Below are 17,553 nucleotides of genomic sequence, written 5' to 3'. Positions count from 1 at the left end.
GTGTGTGTGTGTGTGTGTGTGTGTGTGTGTGTGTGTGTGTGTGTGTGTGTGTGTGTGTGTGTGCGCGCGCGCGCAAGTGCAAATTTTTAGGTAAAATTCTTAGTCCTTTTTGTGATCCTTTTTATAGTGAGAAAACTGTTGATCATCTGTTTTTACAGGCATCCACAAATCAATATGCTTTGCCCTTGAATATGTATGAGATTTGCATGGAGAGATCTTTTTACACAACTGTGTTCATCTGAGGAGTGGCTACAAGGAATTTCTTTGTGTGATGTTATCATTGTTATGATGAAGTATTTGCATGTTTGTCTTTGTGTGTGTTTCACAAGTATTTGCGAGTTTTGTTGATAGTCGTTGACACAGTTTCCACTGATCTTGATATTAGATAAGCTAATTGTACCTCTTGTGTGTTTTTGTTTGACCAAGACCGGGAGTAATGACCATGCAGGCTCTGTCAGAAGAAGACCGCAGGCTGTGGATGGAGGCCATGGATGGGAGAGAACCGGTAGGTTACCAAAGTTACCAGTTAGAACATGTCAGCAGAGCAAAATAAGAGCTCAAATAAATTTTGCAGCATTGGCCGGACTTTAGCAGCCCTCCCTCTGTACATACCGGCAGGGCATACATGCATAGCGTGACGTTACCTGCCAACACAAAGGTAAATCAGAGGGGACAACAGATGAATAATGAGATAGTAAAGGAGACTCATATACAACATGGTTCTCCAATCTTTTAATAATCTTTTAATAGAAATACCGGGTAATTTAGCTACTTCAAGCTTTAAACAATGATACAATCATTCTATGGTGCCGTTGTTTACAGCTCTACACATACAGTAAGCAACTTGTGATGAGGGCTTAATTTAATAATTTATACTCTTTATTGATCCCCAATGGGGTAATTACAATTTACACTCTGTTGATATTACACACTACACACAGGCCTGAAATACTCACAAGCAAGACAGTTTTGGGAACCACTGGCATTATCCCATGGACAATGTTGGTGTTCATGTTTTCTAATAGAAAAGTTGACCGACAGGCAGTTAAACCAACTCTTGGTTTATGCCTTCTTATTATACAGCTTTGTTTGCCTTAAGGCTGGAAGTGCGTTAGTGCTTTGTTTCACACTCTTCATTTAGTAACGTTCATGTCCCAACACCTCCCTAATCCTTGTATCCACATTCAAACGTGCAAAGGTAATTACAATCCACAAAGCCAATGCAAGTTTCAACAAGGACTTGCTGAGCACAGGCAATCTGTAATTAAACAAGACATCTTTCACTTAAAGTGCTCATATTATGCTCTTTTTCAGGTTCATAATTGTATTTAGAGGTTATATCGGAATATGGTTTAATTTTCAAAAACACCACATTTATTTTTACCCTGTGTGTTAAACTTTCTGTTTTAGCTACCGAGTGAGGCATCACACTTTAAAAAAAAATGATAATGTATACTTTTTTAATCCCACAAGGGGAAATTATAATATTATAATAGTTTATAGTTTCTTCAGCTTCAGGTTTGTTTTTAACTTTGGTTTGTAGTACTTACATAGTAACCAGTAGATTTCTGGTGAACGTGGGTTTCAGACAAGCTGCTTGGTTTAAATGCAACTCCCGTTGCGTCTCTGCCATCGGAGATTTGTTTTTTTTGTACAGCTGTCCCCCGACCCCCGCCCCCTCTCTCTCTGTGTCTCTCTCTTACTCACACAAACACACACACATACACACACACACACATATACCTGGTGTGGAAATAAAAAAAATAAAAAACAACCAAAAACAACAAAAAATCACACTGATCATAAAAAAAATAAAAAGTTAAAAAAAGAAAGCTATACTGAGTATGAAAACTCTTGTTCATTACATTTTACTTTATAATTGCAACGGCATGTGTTGTATTCATTGTTGCAAAACGTTCTGTATATCGTATGTTTGTTACCATGACAACTCCATTGATCTGAAGCTTGATGCTGTCATGTAAATAGTTTTCAAATCAGCAATAAATATAACAATTTTTGATCAACTCATATCAACACATATCAATTGCATGCTTAAATAACATACCGGTTAAAGACCCTAACATTTCAAGAGAACCCGACCCACTTCCGGGTTAAATCTGACCACTTCCGGTTTAGGCCCCGCCCAGTCCGAGTACAGATAAGGATACAGATAATTCATGTGGTAAACAGATACAGATACAGATAATGCTGTACTCGCTCATCCCTAATATACACTCTATTGTTATTACACACAGGCCTGATTTACACATACATGCGCAGTACCTATACATGCACTAAATGGAGAGATGTCAGAGTAAGGGGGCTACCCATGGAAAAGCTCCCCGAGCAGTTGGGGGTTCGGTGCCTTGCTCAAGGGCATTTCGGCAGGGCCCAGGAGGTGAACTGGCACCTCTCCAACTACCAGTCCACTCTGGTCCGTATGTGGACTTGAACCTCCAAACCTCTGGTTCCCAACACAACTCCCCCATTTTTGTTGGGATTCGCACATGCACGGACACACCACAGGTCAACACCGCAAGCCAGTCAGAAGCAGAGTATGAGGGCGTGCCACGCTAGCAGCTAGCCGAGCATTATAATGTACGTTACAAAGTGATGCACGTTTGTCACCGAAGTAAAGGCTGGACTACAATAGAGCTGTTTAGAGCATTTTGTGAACACTGTTTTGAGTTTGAGATGATATCTTTGGACTTTATCACTTTGTAAACCTATTACATGCACAAAAAAGATATATAGCACAATAGAGGAAAGGGAAACGCCAAAAAAGCACTTTAAGCACATCCTACCATTTGATGCTGTTGTTGAGACCTCTTCTTTGTCTCTTACTGCACCTTCACCTTGATAGTCTATGCAAACTCTCCACTGACCACAGCTAAAAGATGAACACCCTATACAGTTCATTCTGAACAAGGCCAGGCAAATGGGGTGGATTTGAGCATCAACACACACAGTCATATATAGTTCAGGCATAAAGGTGTAAACACCATTACCATGGAAACAGAAATTATGTAGTTGACTACAGATGAGATGTACATATATCACGGCCCCAATAGGCTTAACTGTAAATTGTGTGTGTGTGTGTGTGTGTGCGTGTGTGTGTCTGTGTGTGTGTGTGTGTGTGTGTGTGTGTGTGTGTTTGCAGGTATACAATCTGAACAGAGACAACCAGGCTGAAGGCAGTAAGTAGCTTTGATTTGTGTAAATAAACTGTTTCCTCAAAGTTTCAGTGTTATTTGACCATATCATCTGACTTTATGTAATGGCAAAGTTAGGGTTAGCTTAAATAACATGGATACTGAATTTATATGAATATTAAAAATGCTCTGAATGTTTTGTTTTTTTCAAATATATTCAAATCTCATAAATCAAACACACTTATTCTGACTCTGTAATCATCCTGTTTGTCTCCCTCTCCATCAGTGGCCCAGTTGGATGTGATTGGGTTCAACGTGATGAAAAAATTCATATATGCAGTGGAGACTCGAGGTACATTGTTAACTCAGATTCTTGTCTGTGGATGTCCCGCTTCTTTAGTATAATGCACTCAGATCTGTACTTTAAAACATAATTAAAACAAACACTAATCTTCAGCCCTAAATTAATACTACAAATGAGAAATTTTGAAACCCTTTCTTATGTAGACAGGATCTGTCAAGTCTTTACATAAGAATGCCCTCTTATAAAAAATGTGTCTATGTTTGCCTTGTAATAGTGTGTTTGATGTATAACCAAACATATAAACTGAACACAATTTTACATCTATAAACTTAAAAGTATATGAGTATTTAGTTCATATGAATACCATATATATTATACCAGAATATTGACTTGGCTATATTAACAAATTAATCATGTCTTTAATGAGCTTATTAGGTGAATATTAGGATATTGATAACACCTCATTACATAATATACCATAAAGTTACGTTTATGCAGTATGTATACATACTATGTACTAGGTGCACTGCTATGCAGCAAGCGAAAATCACTAAAGCTTTTACTCTGACCTAATATGAAACTGTATAAAATAGTATTGGACAGCAAAGTCAATGACAGTAAAACAAAGTATCAGCTGTGAAATATCAACATTAAGTTCAATCTCTAGAGACATCTTGGTAAGGCGTGTGCATGGTTGAAAAGGAATTAAATACAAAAACCTCAGCATCGTGGAGCACAAAAGCTGTTTGAGGTTATTTTTCAGAGCTTCCATGCAAGTTCATGGGTGGGATTTAAACCGTCTCCTCTGAGTATGTTGTCTTCTGATGCACCTGAAAGTATTTCTCTACGGACTTCCATCTAGATGTCACCGTAAAAAGTGCCAAATGTGCAATATTACTCCCTTTCCTTACATCGACTCCATTAAAAGCATCTATTGTAGAAAATTCTTTGGCTTTTCATTGCTCTGCAGATGCATTTACATTTTGATGTAAATAATGATAGACCTTGTGTTTCTGAGATGCCCGGGTTTTTCTTCACATGGAAGACATGTATAAACAGAAAAATGGAACAAAGAAAATTCATGTTGATAAATAAAATGTCAAAGCAAATGTACATGTACTTAGATGTTAAATCTACTTTTATTAAGCTGTCATTTCAGTAATCCTTACTCACTATCCTGCTCTTGGTTCTCATGAAATGAACTCTGAATAATAGTCTTCGTACACATTCCAACATATTTTCTGTGATGTCAGATTAATTGAATAGCTGTCTTTGAGTGGTACCAGGTATTATAAACCTTTCTACGTAAGCAGGGAGACGTGGCATCTTATTACCATTAATGCCTTCTTCCTGATATTAAACCAGAAGGCTACCTGATTTTTTTTTTTTCTTTTTTTTTTTTTTTACCAACACCATTTATTTTAGGATTGCTTGTAAGAAGATACATTACCATTTGCTTGGTAAACCTCTCTTTTGCTAGTGCACTTTACCTTTTATCTTCAGTAATTTCAAATACAGCAAGTGTACAAGCCTAACCTACAATTAAGTTACAATTACAATGCTTAAATGCAAACCTGTCTTCTCCAGGTATCAATGATCAGGGCTTGTACAGAATCGTTGGCGTCAACTCCAGAGTACAAAAGCTACTAGGCCTTGCTATGGGTAAACACACACACTTACACAAATTTGGTCAAACTGAAAATAAAATATATTTTCTCTTCTGTAAAAAGTATTTTTTTGTTTCTATCTTCCTTTTTTTCCATCAGATCCTAAGACGTGTGCTGATGTGGAGCTGGAAAACTCAGAGTGGGAAATCAAGACTATCACGAGTGCCATCAAGCACTATCTCAGGTTTGTGTAAAAGTTGACAGAAATGCATATATAATATAAAAATGTAAAACAATCTATAGATGTAGATAATACAAAAGTAAACCTTCTCAAGTATTTCTTATGACCCACTATGTTCACAGACTGTCCTGTTCCTGCATTTTCTCTTTTGTTTTTATTTTGGTCAGTGGGGACGTTTTGGGCAGTCAACAAAGAGCCTTTGGGCCCCAAGTTGGTGCCTAACCCCCAGCTAATAATAGCCAGCAGGTTGTGTAGACCCTTCTCATTTCCAACTGCCGCTTTGTCGGCATCGACACACACGTTAAACTGACACAGACACACAGAAACAGACAGGTTGAAGCTCTGCATTCACTCATAAACCAGCAATGTGGCACCTTCCCACAGAGGTGTGTGCGTGTGTATATTTGTGCTTTAGAACATAACCCCTGTAAAAAAATAATTATAAAAAATAAGCTTTTTATTTCTCGGATTAATTCACTTTTTTCAACGCTCCCTTTCTTTATTCATTCTTTAGCTTGCTCAAACACTGCTGCGTTTTTTCTCTCTCCCTCTGGCCGTTAAGTAGGACTTTTTGTGTGTTAACAAACAGTTAGGGATACTCATTACATAATAGGCTTTTCAAAGCAAGTTTATTGACATGCTTTTATATTATTGGCAAGAAGTCAAACATCTTTGACTGTATTATTGCATGTCTCACATAGCTTTCTCACTACAGTTTGGTCAATATAAAGCCCAATAAAGTCAGCAAAAGAGTCCCTTAGCCATCGTAGAATTTAGTGAATCAAGTAAACATTTTTACAACAACCTGTTTCACAGCTCAAATATGAAAATGCTCTGGTTCTGTGGGAATTACCCAAAAGTCTCACGTGTCACGTAATTACAGTTTGAAAAACAATTTTCTTTATTTATTGTGAACCTAAAGTGTTACGCAGGCCAGATCAAAATTTGCAAGTGGCCGGATTTGGCTCGCAGGCATTGAGTTTGACAAATGTGCTTCAAGGCCTAGTCAACACGTACATAAGAAGTTTTAAAAAGGAAGCTTTTCTATGCGTTTTGGCCTTTTTTTCACACACAAATGCCGTTTTAGGTAATAGTAAAATGAAAAAAACTCTAAACTTGAAAACTCTGGCCAGGATGAAGACTTAGAAACGCTGTTTGTTTGATGTTCTGTTGAAGGGGAAAACCGCATTTTTAGTGTGCGCCATTATTTTTTTTCTGAAGTGTCACAAATAAGACATTTCTTGCAATGGCAGACATGGCCAAAACAGTAATGGTAACAGGATTGCTAGCAGGACCTTTTACATGTTTACACAGTTACTCCTTCATTGTATGGTGCAACGGAGGCACTTAGCTCAAATGCAAATCGCAGCATTTTGTCTCTCTATTTTATTATTTTTTGGGTGCATTTTCAGCCTTTATTTTTAACAGGACAGCTTAAGAAATGAAAGGGGAGATAGAGGGGGAATGATATATAGACAAGGGACCGCAAGTCAGAGTTGAACCCGGACCTGCTGCATCGAGGAGTGAACCTTTATACGGTGAGGAAAATAAGTATCTGCCTTCAAAATGTCCACCTCCACTCCATTTATTATCCTAAATTAGATGCACCTGTTTGAGGTTGTTAGCTGGATAAAGACACCAGTCCATCCCATACAATCAGTAAGAATCCAACTACTAACATGGCCGAGACGAAAGAGCTGTCCAAAGACACTAGAGGCAAAATTGTACACCTCCACATGGTTGCAAAGGGCTCACCTCAGCTCAGGCCTCTTTGAGAACCAGAAGGAGTCATTACACTGCTCAGACAGAAATGATGAACTGATATCCAGCTGTGAAAGCTTGTATGGTGGAGATAAAAGACGAGAAGGAGAATATAGTCAGATGAGTGCCTATCCATGACTGTCCAGATTCATTGATTTTTGCAAAGCTCCATTTTTCAAGCCGCATTCTCCACCTGACGTCTCTGTCTCCTGTGTTTCCAGAGTGCTGCCTGCACCTCTCATGACATACCAGTACCAGAGGAGCTTTATCAAAGCAGCCAGTGAGTTTTTTTCCCCTTTTTTATGTGTCTTATTTGCCTATCAAATGTGAGTTCAGTCTGCAGAATACTAAATGGAGTCTCTTGTAGTTTGAGGTTGTTTGATTCACACTGATGTTGACCATGTAAAACACTGCCAACAGTTATTCTAAGGCCACCTTGGATTAAAAAAACAAATACTGTAGTGAATAACGGATCATACGGTTTACACAGAGTCCTTCAAACAAACTTCTAAGCAGGATAATCCTTAAGTCCTTTGGTCTATTGAGTCATGTCATGTTGATACAGTATGTGCATTTTATTAATGGATTAAAGATCGGTTAGTTTTTTTTCTCTTTCATTTTTGTAATACTTGAGACAGAGATTTGTTGTCCTATTCGTTCCACTCAAAATCAATGTCTGTTTAAAGCAATTTCTTAAACATTCCTCCTTGGTTTAACTTGGAGAATGACAAATATATCTTTATAAATCATTGTGTGACTAAGGCCACGATTTTCTGTTTTGTCACAAATAGATGGTTCACCTACTGGGATAACAGTGCACCCACTGTGCCACCATGTGTGTTTCTGACCTTCTGTGTGAAGTTTTTTTGTTTTTGTTTTTTTTACAATATGCAACACATATATGCGATTCAAGGGAAAAAAGCCTCTTCAGCTGATTTAAAATTGACAACCTAATAAAAGTGTCTGTTTAGCTTAAACAGCTGCTGCAAAATCTGCTTTTTTCACCACCACCTGGTGTAGTGTATTGAGTCAGGATACATAACTTGATTGCCACAAAAAACACTCGGCTGTCTTAAAGACAAATTGCCTAAACCCTCCCAACAGTCACTGCAATCATTGTAGTGTATTGTATTCTTGTCACGTGGCTCATAGGCTACAAAAAACCCTTACAAGCACTTATTGATTTAGACCACTATAAAAGAGACTTTGCATGATAACTCTTCACGGCAGAATGTCATAGTTTCTATTCCAAGTTTTGTCTTGCCTTGTTTGGTGTAGTTCATTTAGGCCTGATTATCCTGGCTTTATATGGTCTGGTGTATTTTTGTGTAGCTATTCTATCTGCCTTTTGCGGAATTTTGGAAAATTGGTCTTATTCTAGAGAGCCCCGGTGCAGTTAAGCCTAGTCCGGTCCAGTCTGGTCTGCTTTGTTACAGGATGTGTCAGTGACCTATTTGCTTTGTTTGTCAGTAGCTAAGCCTCTAGAAGCTGAGCTGACAAGGGTAGGAACTCCAGGAAATGACCGTATGTCTCTGGCAACACTACCAGGAAATGGCTCCACATTGAAGTCAACTGGAGAGAAAATAAGAAAACTGGTTTAAAGTGTGTGTTGGGAGAAACTGTGACAGTTAACATTGCCAAAGTAGCTGCTTGATGCTAACTTGTACCACCAATGCTATAATGCTTGTATTCATGGTTTGGTAATAATCATAAACTATGTCACATGCTTGCCAACTATTAATATAAGTTTACAGATTTATAGTCTTTTCTTATGTTTAATGTATTCTGTCTCGTTTTCCTCTGCCATTCATTGGTTTCTGTTTACGTGGCTGTTTGCACTTGCATGTCATACATTTTAGGGTGAATGTGCAGATTGCGTGTCTGCTTCTGTGAGAATGCTTTTGTATTTTTTCCAAGGTGGAATTTTGCAGAAGCAGTGGGGTGTTTTGAGGACACCGTCCTCGGTTGAACTCCCTCTTTCAGTTTTTCCCTTTCTCCTCCTTTCTTTCACACATCAGTTCCAGCTCCTCCCACCACCTTGTTCACAAACCTTCTCTTCCCCCTCCTCCTTCTCTTGTTTCGTCTCGGCTTATTCTCTCCCATCCCATGCCAATCTGGTTTTGAATATCTGGTTTAAATGGAGAGCTTAGTGTTTTCAGGTTTCTTGGCTCAAACAACAACTGCAAAGCCTTCCTCTTTTTCTTCTTCTTTACCAGCACCTGATGACTATGGTGTATATTGAGTCAGGGTAAATACATTTGTTTTCGAAAAAATACTCTGCTGTCTTGAAGACAGATTGCCTAAACTCTAAAGTGTATTTGATTTTTCTCATGTGGTCCCTGGTTATAAATTTAGTTTTATAGCACTAACTGATTTAGACCATGAAATAGAGACTTTGAAAGAAAGAAGAAGAGTATGGCGAGGAGTGCTACCTGGATTTCAGATACCTGCATAAGGCATGTGCCAGCAAGAAAACACTTACACACACACACACACACACACACACACACATACACACATAGTAATTATTCTGTCTCCAAGCATTAGGTTTAGCTTTAAGTATCTCTTATTAGTTCATACATTTTCCCCTTATATTTTACCTTTTTTTTCCCTCTATTTTCTTACTCGGCTCCTATTTGACATTTAATTTTTCATTTGGCATTATTTTTCACTGCTGTGAGGTGAAGGTTTCTTGTAAAGGTACTAAAAAGCTGAACCAAACATTATCCACTTTTATATAAGTTTATCTTCATAAAGTCCATAAAAGAAATAGATAAAAGTATGAGAGATGATACAGGGGTGAACAAGTCACCGTGTTTAATACAAAGTCAATGTAAAGTTTGACATTATGACAATTGAGTCTTACCTGCAAAGCACATATTTCACAGGCTTTAAAATATCCTTTTCCTCTTTTCAAGCAGCCAGGCTGACACAAAAAGAGTACCATGACTCAAAAGCAGTCAGTCTCCTTGTTAAACAGGTAACAAGATGGATACAGAGTTTTCCTCTGTTATCAAAACACTGGTTTAAGTTTTCCATCCATCATCCACCCATTAATTTGCTGCTGCTTATCTTTGTCAGGGTTGTGGTATTAAGAGGCTGAAGGCATCAGTATGTTTCAAACTCAGTTCTTTTTAATTGTTGAATTGAGTCACAAACCACGTACCCCCAAACCCTTTACGATGTCGGGATTTGGGTGGCTGCATCTGGGAAACTTGTAACTTTCCGAAACTGGCAGTCCGTCATGCAACCCACTTCATGCAGTGATTGGCCAGGTGTGGGTAATTGAGAAAGTATTCAGGATTTTAACTTCTCTCTTAAGCTCTTTTTTCCATTCTTTCCAATCTCTATTTTTTGTCACTTTTTGTGTGTTCAACCAATTTCTTTCAAGACTTACCTGAGAGTCCCCGCTTTCAGCTTTGCAGCGTTATCCCCATTTGTGTGCGCAAGGTCTGGTCAGGTATTGGTAATCAAAATGACCGCTCACCTTTGTCAACATTTTTTGTGCCTCTGATTCATGTCCTTATGTCACTCTGCAAGTAGTCCATTCACTTGTCACGATGGAACTTCATTCAAAGCACAGCTCCACCAAAGATCCTGCAATCATTGCAGAAGTTTTTCTGACGTGTTTGAAGAATTTTGGACAAATGGGGGTGAACTATTTCTTTCTTAGCCGAAGCAGGCAACGGGAATATTTTAGGGAGCACCATTTTTGGCAGTGCAAAGAGGTAGTGCACCACACTAACTTTAGCTGTAAGTGTTAGCCATTTGCTTGAGCCAGGAACATGAGCTCTACAGTGAACAGATGTGCTGGGCAAGCCGTCAGTTGGTGGAAGATAACAGACGCATAAATCCTTTACCCTTTAACCCCTGATTTCCACCAATACTGGGTGTGTTGCGGAACGGCTGTGGCCATGAGTGACAGCTGAAGTCTCAAGGACCCACACAATCTCCCGAATTTGCATAAGATCGCGCGATATAACAAAACATAACGTGATGTAATTTCTATAAACAGAACCACAAAACCTCTGACCTGTTGACTTCAGGCCTATCTCCGCCCATCATGACATTTTCAAGGTGTAGTGCAGGGAAATATGATCCACCGTGAGCACAGTGTATTTTATTTAGAAAATTAACCGGATGTTTTATTTTTGTTTCTGTGCTTGACATCCGGTTCCGCACAATCTGCCCGTGCTGAATTGCTGCGGGGCTCTCTGGCATTTGGCAAAAATAGAAGCACTGTTTTTAGTAACAGCAACCTGAGAGAGGCTTGTGCCAGAGGCTCAAAATGAGGGTTTCCCAGAGCTCGGAGCATCAAGGCAAGGCAGTTTTATTTAAATAGCAGTATAATGAATTAAAAGGCTATGTAAAAAAAAAAAATGTCTTCAACTCCTCTCTTGTTAACTCTCTTCTCGCTCATACAACTGAAGCCAGTGTGGATTGGTGGCTGGAGAGATGCCACTTCACCTCCTGGGCACAGCCAGGTGCTGTTGAGCAAGGCAACGAACCCCCCCCCCAACCGCTCAGGGCGCTGGTTCGGCTGGCAGCCCACTCACTCTGACATCTCTTCATTAGTGCATGTATAGATCCTGAGCGTGTGTGTGTGTGTGTAGTTCAGGACTGTGTGTAAACTAACAAAGTGTGGACACAGAGTGTAAATTGTAATTTCACCATAGGGGATCCATAAACAGATAAAGAAATACAAAATTTTAAATAAAAAATTAAAATTAAAAGAGCTAAGAGTAGGTGCTTCCCCCTTTTGGGTTCTGATTCTGGGGATGGTAAGCAAACCTGTCCCAGATAGTCTGAGAGGTCTAGGTGGTTCATAGTTCACAAGCATATCCGAAAGGGATTTTGGCCCTAAACTGTTTAGTGATTTATAAACCAGCAGCAGTATTTTGAAATCTAATCTTTGAGGGAAAAGAAGCCAATATAAAGACTTCAGAACTAAATTGATGTGATCCACTTTCTTGGTGTTAGTGAGGAATCTAGAAGCAGCGTTTTCAAATCAGCTGCAATTGTCTGATTTTTCAGGGAGACCTGTAAAGACACCGTGACAGTAGTCAAGTCTACTGAAGATAAAAGCATGGACTTGGAATTTGGAAGTTTTTTCAAATCTTGTTGACACATACAGTAAGTCCTTTAACCCTTGATATATTTAAGGTGATAAAAGGCAAACTTTGTTATAGTCTTTATGTGGCTGTTAAAATTCAGGTCAGAGTCTGTAATTTAACCAAGATTTCTGGCGTTTTCTGTTGTTTTCAACTTTATCATTTGATGCTGAGTGCTGGTTCTTGATCATTCCTCTTTCACTCAGTTTCTTTCATCTGAGCCAGTGGAAGCATGTAGATATGAAACATGAGACCCCAGGACAGAGCCTTGTGGAAATCCACAGGTCATATCTGTGTACTCAGATGCATAATTACCTATTATTTATAGTTAATCATTTGAAATTGTGTCAATTTGGGAGTTGTTTTGCCTGGACACATATCCTGAACTTGATATGGAGGCACCGACTGTTTTTCAGATTTTTTTCTCTGAAGAACATGGGGATTGTAGGCCTTGGTGGATAAAAAAGTTGAGATGCTACTGGGATTGGAGGGTTTGTTAACCTATAAACACTAGCAATATAGATTGATTCTGCTCTCTATGATCATTCCTTTGTTTTCTTTAATGTCTCTGTCACCACAAACTTGGAAATGTTCAGACCTTTAGAGATTATTAAATCCAAAATGTGTCCCTTATTGTGCGTGGGCTCCTTCACATGTTGTGTTAGCCGATACTTATCAAAGAAACTGCAGAATTCCTTGGTTCCTCTATCCCGGGTATTGTCAACGTGAGTGTTGAAATCACCAGCAACAATTACACAGTAATTCATCAAAGTCAACACAGACCTTAGACAGCTGTTCATTAAAGTCATCGAAAAAGGCTGCACAGTACTTAAGTGGCCTCTAGATATTTAGAAATTTAGTTCGGGAGGCATACCTTAGCTGAAGAGCCACATATTCAAAAAAGCAAAATTTCCATAAGATATTTGCGTACATAGTAATAAGTCCTACAAGGAAATATTGACTCCACCTCCTCGCTTGTTAACTCTCTTCTTGCTTATACAACTTAAGCCAGGGGGAGCTGACTCGATAAGAAAAGCAGCACTGTTATACTGATCTGACCAGGTTTCTGTTAAAAATTAAATCAAGATTTTGTTTAATAATGTGTTGAGGGAATTATTTACCTCATATTTCAGGGCTGGTTGTAGCTGACGGGGAACGGATGCCAAATTGACTATGTTTGCATTTGAGTGCTTCTTACCACTTTGCCGATCCTATTATTAGTAATAATAATTGAAATGTTGTAGCTGTTTTGTGGAATAGCAGAGTTATCCGTCGCGAAAGAGGAGGTTATGGGAGAGTGTGTGTGGGAAATGTGATTGGGCATATGTTTTAACAGTCAATCATAATCATCATATTCCCACATAGTAACTGGCTGCCGCGCGGGCACCAGGGCTAAATCCCATTGATGTGTGAGAGAGAGCGCACAGCAGGTTTCTGTCAACTGTCCCCCTTTAAAAAACCTTTTACCAGGGAGTGGGCAAGCACTCCTGCTCAAGGGCCGGGCCCATTTGTTTTGGTGATTTCATGATAGTTGCTGACAATAAGAAAAATCAAAAATATTACGAGCCTAGTCCTTCACATCTTGAGTGATGACATTAATATTTGTGCTATAGCTAAGAAGATCTCTGCATAATTGTGACTGAATCTGAGTGATATTTACCTTGTAAAAAAACTGATATTTAACTTGAAGACCTTGAATGCAATTGTTTTTTATTTCTGAGCTCATGCTTACAAAGCTTGACTTTATGTATGTGTCTACTCCAAGGTTTTTGCAAATGTCTTTGTGTCTAATGACCAGTTTTTACAGTGTCGTCTTTGTAATAAAAAGACTGGTTGCATTGCTGGAAAACACTTTAGTTTATCTGTCTTCAACAGTCTCTCTCTCTGTCTTCATATCTCTCTTTGTTCAGAGTTGGACAACCAAGAGGGCAGAGTGAAAGAGATCCATGCCTTGGTGCACCGGCTGCCTGAGAAGAACAGACAGATGCTGGAGCTGCTTATAAAACACCTGGCAACGTAGGTGGAGATGTTACACGCATGGACAACTGTAGTTATTCATTATGCTATATCAAACATTGTGCACTTAAAAAACAGCAAGTATTTATATTTAACAGGTTCTATGGAATGCAAAGGGAACTCTCTCTTCTCTTTTTCTCTCCTTTTTCCCCATCCACATTGCTGTCGTACTCCTCATCTTTATTGTTGTTGTTAATCATTAGGGAGCATTAGGGCTTTGTATAATGCATTACAGTAAGTCAGTTTGTTTCTAACTAATTGAGCCCAGTTTTAACCTAGATGTTTTTAACATGCAAGTCACCAAATCAGTGCTTACTGGCAGATAACAATATGCTAGTCACCACCGATTAGAACTCAGTGTTTGCTGATGAGCACTCCAGATGATTAACTTCAACAAATTAGTCATAAGACTCATGCAAAGATCTGTTTTTTTTGTTTCTTTTTTTTTTTTTTTATAAAGGCCACCCCCTGACAATTGCCTCTTTTTCTCCCAGGACTTCAAATCCCACCTTAGCCTTTACATTTTGGATTGTTTTATACTGTACATATGCAACAATATACTGTATAGACAATAATATTTGTGAATCAACCCAGTTGTCTGTCTGTAGATTACACAACCCTGATCTGCTGCAGCCCATAAGCTAAAAAGCAGGGCATGGCACATTGTCTTATTTGCAATTATTCCTCTAATCCAGCTGACTGGCATTGTGTTTTTACTCAAAAGCCCCCAGCTCAGCCCTCAGGCTTTGTGGGGCTTTTCTTCAACAGCAACAGCATGATATAAAGTGTGACAAATGGGACATCAGCCATGTGTATACAACGTTTAGGCAAGCATGAAATCGGATCATCATTACTGGCCTATGGCTGGATCCCAATAAACACACCTTAGCTCACTGTCTACTAAACTGATGGAGTCTAATACAACAATAAATCCTACCTTAGTTAGAATGTTTGGTTTGTGTTTAGACTGTATTGCTTCATTAAGAGGTGTTATGGTATTTAGCATGTTCTTGTTGAAATGAATGGGACACACTAAGTCTCTGTCTACCCCCCCCTTAACAGTGTGGCTAGTCACCACCAGCAGAACCTGATGACCATCGCAAATCTGGGTGTAGTCTTTGGTCCAACTCTGCTCCGCCCACAGGAGGAGACAGTGGCAGCCATCATGGACATCAAGTTCCAGAACATTGTTGTAGAGATCCTCATAGAGCACCATGAGAAGGTAACAGGGAACATTAGTGTATACCTATACATATGAGTAACTTAAGCAACAGAGTTTGGTGACGTGGTTGAAGATTAAATGAATCCCTTGGCTTTGTCAAGGGGATTTATTTATATCTGAAACAGTACATGCTACAAACACACATGATCAGCCAGCAAAGGAAACATACAATCAGACACACACACACACACACATACCTTTGTAGGTAAATTTTATTTAGCTTTTCTGCAACTAAAAGAACAATTCCATTGTGTTGAAATGGGTTCTCTAGCCCTCCAATCCTTTTTTTTCCTCAATTTGTTCTTTTCAAGTGGAGATTAAGGTGTAGAGCTGGCAAAAAGGTGATGACAGATGATTGGATGGTTAAGTGATTAGATTTGAATAAGGCTGAAATAACCGACTAATACACAGAGTAGCATTACTAGAAAAAAAAACATAGAGATACATAGTTGACAAAGAGAAAAACAACTTGAAACAGTGTAGTATATTTTTATCACAGCGGGGGATTTTCTGCATCTTGCATAATTGTGCTTCAGGGAGTATAAATAAATGTCACCAATGTTACAATCAGTGCCACAAATCGCACACTGAAGCCCACAATGTCCCCTGTTAAGTTAATGCATATTAAGCTGTCTAAGCTGAAGGTTGAAATTTAGTGGCATGAATCCAGGAATTAATATACACAGTAGATACTGTGTGTGTGTGTGTGTGTGTGTGTGTGTGTGTGTGTGTGTGTGTGTTGTATTTCCACCGGTGTGCCTTGTTGATTTTGTACTGCTTTTTGCATCAAATCACCATCCATCCATCGTCATCCGCTTATCCAGGGTTTGGGTCTGTGGGGTAGCAGCTCCAGCAGGGGAACCCTAACTTCCTTTTCAAGAGCTACATTAGCCAGCCCTTACTGGGGGATCCTGTGGGATTCTTTTGACCCAGTCCTGGGTATTCCCCGTGGCCTACTCCCAGTTGGATATGCCTGGAACACCTCCCTAGGGAGGGGCCCAGGGTGCAGCCTTACCAGATCCCCAAACCACCTTAGCTGGCTCTATTCAACTCAAAGGAGCAGCGGCTGTACTCCGAGTTGACTGAACATCTCACCCTATTGTTGCATGGGTGTACATGCTCTTTTCTTATAACATTTAGGCACAACATTGTGATAGCTGTTTCTGCTTTAAATCCATTATTATAAGCCACATTTTCCTGTAGTTGCATATGAGACCATACATTGCTTGATGGCAGCAGCAAGAACATGCTGTAACGATGTTGTTTAATAATAATGAAATATGTGCAGTGTGTGTGTGTGTGTGTGTGTGTGTGTATATATATATATATAATATAGTTTCTTTGGTTATACTCAAACACACAAGAGACTGTCTGTCTTGTTTGTGCAGATATTCAGGGAAGTGCCTATTTCTGTAGGCGGTCCGACCAACATGCAGTTCAACATGTCCAGGAGGACAAGCACAGAGAGCAAAGCCCCGTCCTGCAGCGAGAGACCACTCACACTCTTCCACACACCAACACATTCCCAGAAAGGTGAGCTGAACATCCTAATTTACCTGATAAAAATAATCAAATATATTTATTGTTTTCCTTCTGTAATTAGTTTTTTTCATTTGCTCACAACTGCTATGTTTTGCTTTATAGCAAGGCGCTTAGAGAGAAAAAGACCTATAACCACCACTTTTTGTTTAAAAATCAGTTGGTAGAGCCGGCACCCATATATATGTTTACTCCTAGACGCAGCGATCTCGGGTTCCACTCCGTCTTCAACTGTCGTATGAAAATAAAGGCCTAAAAATGCCCCAAAAATCTTTAAAAAAAATCTTTGCAGAGAGGATTATTGGGACGAAGTTTCCTTCCATGGACACGATATACACACAGCATTTCTGGGACAACAAAGGAGAGAGCATCATTAGACTCAGTCCACCCAGCTCACTCTCTGCTCAGACACAAACGCTGCACATACAGACTCCAACACAGCAGAGCAGACAGTATCACTACACATATAACAGTTTTTTTCCCTGCCACTGTCAGACCGATGGCGAAAAAATAAAACACTGAACAATTCACTGTAAATGTAAATATTCAATAATTCTCACTACTTCACTCTACTTTGCAATACTACTGTGCAATAATTGC

At 39.2% G+C, this 17,553-nt stretch overlaps 1 protein-coding gene and 1 long non-coding RNA gene across 3 annotated transcripts in view; one reads left to right on the top strand and one right to left on the bottom strand.

Annotated features, from left to right (window-relative positions):
• LOC117955897 (rho GTPase-activating protein 26-like) overlaps positions 1-17,553 on the top strand; it is a 76,352-nt gene that overhangs the window by 48,967 nt on the left and 9,832 nt on the right. For both annotated transcript variants that reach the window (XM_034890658.1, XM_034890659.1), the window contains 9 exons: positions 427-505; positions 3,161-3,197; positions 3,439-3,504; positions 5,044-5,118; positions 5,223-5,307; positions 7,287-7,345; positions 14,087-14,192; positions 15,255-15,414; positions 16,803-16,947. In XM_034890658.1, coding sequence (XP_034746549.1) covers positions 427-505; positions 3,161-3,197; positions 3,439-3,504; positions 5,044-5,118; positions 5,223-5,307; positions 7,287-7,345; positions 14,087-14,192; positions 15,255-15,414; positions 16,803-16,947 — 812 coding nt within the window. The remainder of the gene's footprint in view (positions 1-426; positions 506-3,160; positions 3,198-3,438; positions 3,505-5,043; positions 5,119-5,222; positions 5,308-7,286; positions 7,346-14,086; positions 14,193-15,254; positions 15,415-16,802; positions 16,948-17,553) is intronic.
• LOC117955899 lies at positions 2,482-17,104 on the bottom strand. Its single transcript, XR_004659158.1, has 4 exons — positions 17,093-17,104; positions 10,851-10,855; positions 3,600-3,603; positions 2,482-2,787 (listed from the first exon to the last, which is right to left on the bottom strand). It is a non-coding gene; the product is annotated as an uncharacterized LOC117955899 (long non-coding RNA).

The sequence above is a fragment of the Etheostoma cragini genome, chromosome 13 (genome assembly GCF_013103735.1).
Source record: "Etheostoma cragini isolate CJK2018 chromosome 13, CSU_Ecrag_1.0, whole genome shotgun sequence".
Classification (NCBI taxonomy): Eukaryota; Metazoa; Chordata; class Actinopteri; order Perciformes; family Percidae; genus Etheostoma; species Etheostoma cragini.
This window is presented reverse-complemented; position numbering and strand designations above follow the sequence as displayed.